This window comes from Lepidothrix coronata, unplaced genomic scaffold (genome assembly GCF_001604755.1).
Source record: "Lepidothrix coronata isolate B3197 unplaced genomic scaffold, Lepidothrix_coronata-1.0 Scaffold7, whole genome shotgun sequence".
NCBI classification, from domain to species: Eukaryota; Metazoa; Chordata; class Aves; order Passeriformes; family Pipridae; genus Lepidothrix; species Lepidothrix coronata.
In genome coordinates, this window is record NW_016690187.1 from 6,627,796 (window position 1) to 6,631,761 (window position 3,966).

At 35.4% G+C, this 3,966-nt stretch overlaps 1 protein-coding gene across 1 annotated transcript in view; it reads left to right on the plus strand.

Annotated features, from left to right (window-relative positions):
- Positions 1-508, plus strand: part of CWC22 (CWC22 spliceosome associated protein homolog) — a 30,042-nt gene extending 29,534 nt beyond the window's left edge. The window contains exon 21 of the mRNA XM_017838699.1: positions 187-508. Coding sequence (XP_017694188.1) covers positions 187-256 — 70 coding nt within the window. The 3' untranslated portion in view covers positions 257-508. The remainder of the gene's footprint in view (positions 1-186) is intronic.
- Positions 509-3,966: the final 3,458 nt, after the last annotated feature.

Consider the following 3,966-nt stretch of genomic DNA (forward strand, 5'->3'; position numbering starts at 1 on the left):
GGAGAGGGAGTCCAGGAGGAACGAGGAGAGGGAGTCCAGGAGGAACGAGGAGAGGGAGTCCAGGAGGAACGAGGAGAGGGAATCCAGGAGGAACGAGGAGAGGGAATCCAGGAGGAACGAGGAGAGGGAGTCCAGGAGGAACGAGGAGAGGGAATCCAGGAGGAACGAGGAGAGGGAATCCAGGAGGAACGAGGAGAGGGAATCCAGAAGGAACGAGGACAGACAAAGGGAGAATTCCCCACACAGGCGAAAATGAAGACCAACCACAGTTTGACATAAATGTACGTTTCTGAGCTGTTAAGACTGTATTTTAAAATCTATTACTGAACTTTCTTTAAAAAAAGATTTTGTACAAAGTGATGGTTTGCATTTGTAAATTTTACCAGACTTTTTCAAATTTTCTGTACCACTTTTTTATAATTGTATCATTAAGTCTTTCTGTTAAGTTCTTCTTGGGAAAGACAAAGCTCTTTATTTTGTGAATAAAACCATTAAGATATCAGCAAAATGGGTGTTTTGTCACTTAGTTTTAAGTATTTGTAATTGTAACTTTACAGTCCAAAAAAACCATTGTTTTTTAATTTTGCTTGTTAATTCAAAGTCAGATGCTGAGACCAGGGTGATAAACAACAAATTTCAGATTACAGTGTGAATGTTACATGAGGAAACTTTACAAAAATTTTCAAACAGGCATTCTATATGTGTATATTCTTCCAACTATACAAATATGAAAAAAAATCAGTAAATACTTCAGTTGATTTTAAGATTTTTTAAATTGAAACCCCAGTGTTGCTGTTTTAAATGTCACATGTGAAAGTGTGTCAACTTGTTCTGTTACTTTTCACAATGTTTTTTAATATTGTGACATCCTGAGCAAGTTACACTTGGGATCTTAGGGGGAAAATGATTAGTTTGGTTTTTATTTTTTTAACTATGAATTTGATTTTAAAGTCATAGACTTCAACTTTAGCACTACAAAGGAGTTGTTTAAGGAACATCTTTCCCAGTATATAAAAAGTAAGCAAAATAAGAGGTGTTTCAAGTGTTTTTAGACATTTTGAACTACAGAGCCTGAAATGCTCAAGCTCATTGGAAGCAAAGTTTAAAATAAAAAAGCAACACTCAGTTGCTGCAGCAGTCTATAGTATAAAATGTTCTGTCTGAAGTCATGTGGACCAACTAGCTCTGTCTACCTTGACTGCATGAGAAATTAATCAGAATCATCTGATTAAGGCTCTAATTCTCAACAGTAAATAGCTAAGAAAAATATGGAAAGTCTTCTGGGGTGAAATAGGAAATAGTGTGGGCATGGTCGGTAGGAGAGAGAGGTGATAGTTGAACATTATGCAGTTGTTGAAGCTATATAACTACATTTTTCTTTTTTAATTTGTGAAATTAACACAATTGCTGAACATATGAGAACTTACATATTTCATGTGTAAATCATATTTCATCTTCTATAAAGCATAAGAAATATATTTGAGCTGTTTTATAACAGAAAATAAAACCATTCCTAAGGAAATAGATCACTTTTGCCTAAGTCTTGTCACGTTTTTCTAAGAAAAATGTCTCAATTTTTTTTCTGTATTTAACAGAATTTATTTATGCAACCTTTCATGTAATAAAAGGTTTTAAGTCAAAAACATTTGCATAGAAAATAAATTCATATTGCAAAAAAATAAGGTTTGTATCTTGTTGAGCCATGGATCTAAAAATATTTAAGTGGCATCATGCGGTATATGTTTAAACTGTTGGGTTTTTGCCCAACCCACATCTCATTTTCAAAATGATTTGTGCATTTTGGCAATGTGTGTTAAATCCATGAAAACTTAATTTGAAAAAATGTTTTCTAAAAAGAATTCTGATGATTGTTATGCTTCTTTGGTAGCTGTCTATGCACATTATTGAAAATAATCAATACTTCATAATGGTTTAATTGTACAGGTTTATTTAATTTATCTAGAGTAATACTTCCCTTCCTGTGTTATGGGTTTAAAAGCATATTTTTTTATCAACCCATAACTTCTGAGATATTCTGGTCAAGTTAAAAAGTTTGTTAATGACATCATTAATAAATGGAAATGCATTAAAACAGTACCTGTGAAAACAAAATATTTATTAGAAAATAAAGCTCTTGATCTCAGACATTCTGATCAGGAAATGCCAGCTTAAACATCTCTAGTTCTCTGTCTTATTTCACCCTAGTGGCTAAAAATACTGTGCTCTTTTGAGAAAACAGAGAGAGGATGAAATTAGGACTTGAGTTCAAGTCTTTGCTGCATATACAATTTCTTTGTGTTTGGTTGGTTGGTTGTTTTTTCATTTCTTGAAATATTAACAGATATTTAACAGACTGAGGTATTTAAAGTAGCTGTTGTTTTTACTGTTTATGCTCTCAGCAGGTCAAAGTTGTATTTTTTTTTACAAGAGAAAGAAGTCAAAATAGAATGTAGTATTCAAAATGAGGGTATTCCCAGAGTTGCACAGTGCCACAGGAGTTTTGGCGGTGGTCAGTTCTGAGTTACTGTAGAGCTGAATGACATGCAGGGATCCAGGGCTTGCTTTTCTCAGCAGTAACAACTACTGGTAGTCGAAGCACAGCGAAGGAGTAAAGTCATCTGGTCTATAATTAATACTGGAATTTGGCTCCAGTGTTGGCTGAAAGACTTGAAGAAGAGGAGGTCCTGTGATGTTCTTCACTATTTTTTTCAGTTGTTAGTCCTTGGTACTTCAAAGAACAATTGAAACAGCCTGGCTGTGGCTTCCTGCAGGGGGATGGCTCACAGAGGAAGCTTCCAGACTCGGCTGGGACTGAGCTGCTATGAACCAAAGAGACGTTTGGGAAGGAACCTGGTCTGATCTTGCATGCTTAAAATTTACCTTTCAAAACTGGTTGTAATATCCAGGTCCACGGGTACAGCAAGAGAGTCTTCATCCATCTTCCTAGGACTCCCTGGCCGAGATCCTGGATTTCCTCACAGTGGTGGCGTTAGGTGTTAGAGAGATGAGCTGCTGACGCAGCCAGCAAATTCGCCATTCCTGCAGGAATAAATCTTGACAGAAGTGTTTGTGGTATTTGTAAGAACTGTAATTCTGTGCTGTAACTATATTTTATTTGGAACAAGGTCTGAGAAGCTTGGTTATTCATATGCTCAAGTCTAAATCATGTTTTTTTGAGGGAGAAAAAAAAAAGACTACCGCTGTTTAGACCACTTTGTTACATAAATTGTCAAAAAACAACCTCACAGTATGAAAGGAGTTAGATAAATTTTGGGACAAAACTGTTCACTGTTTGTTTAAAATACTTTAAAATTGCCATTTACAGGTCCTGCTTTCTAAAGCCATTTGAGTTGCAATAAGCAATATTGCAGCCTTCAGATTGTGGACAATTCATCTCCTCAGTTCTACTGACTACAAAAGTGGTTTTGTGTTATGTTTAATGAGTTCTACAGTCAGATCATGTACATATTGAAGATCAAACACAATTTTTAGTATTACTTCTAGTACTAACTGGATGTCGATGGTATGTTATATTAACCTAGGAGCATGGTGTTCTCTAGTTTACTTAAGCTTCCAGTAACATAACTTTTAAATTTTGAATGCAGGGTATACTCTAAAGTAGCTTAGTACTTGTCAGCCCCCCCAAAAATACATGAGCGAGGGTGGGCACTTCAAGCTCCAATAACAGTTTAAGGGCCTCTCTGTCATTAAATTGGTATTGTGAATTTAAAAGAAGACAATAGCTTGTCTTCATTCACCATTCTTAGACTGCTTTATCTTTTACTGTTGAGGAAAGCATAAGGCTAATTTTCTCAGAGTATCCAAAAAAGCAGTTATGTGAGCAGAGAATTCACTCCCCTTACTCTAATAACATACAGAGAGCAGGAAGACTTGTCCTTCAATTTACTTTCAGTGAGATTTAGTATGTTTTTTAAAGCTGTTTTGAACTTGTCAAAATAATTTTTT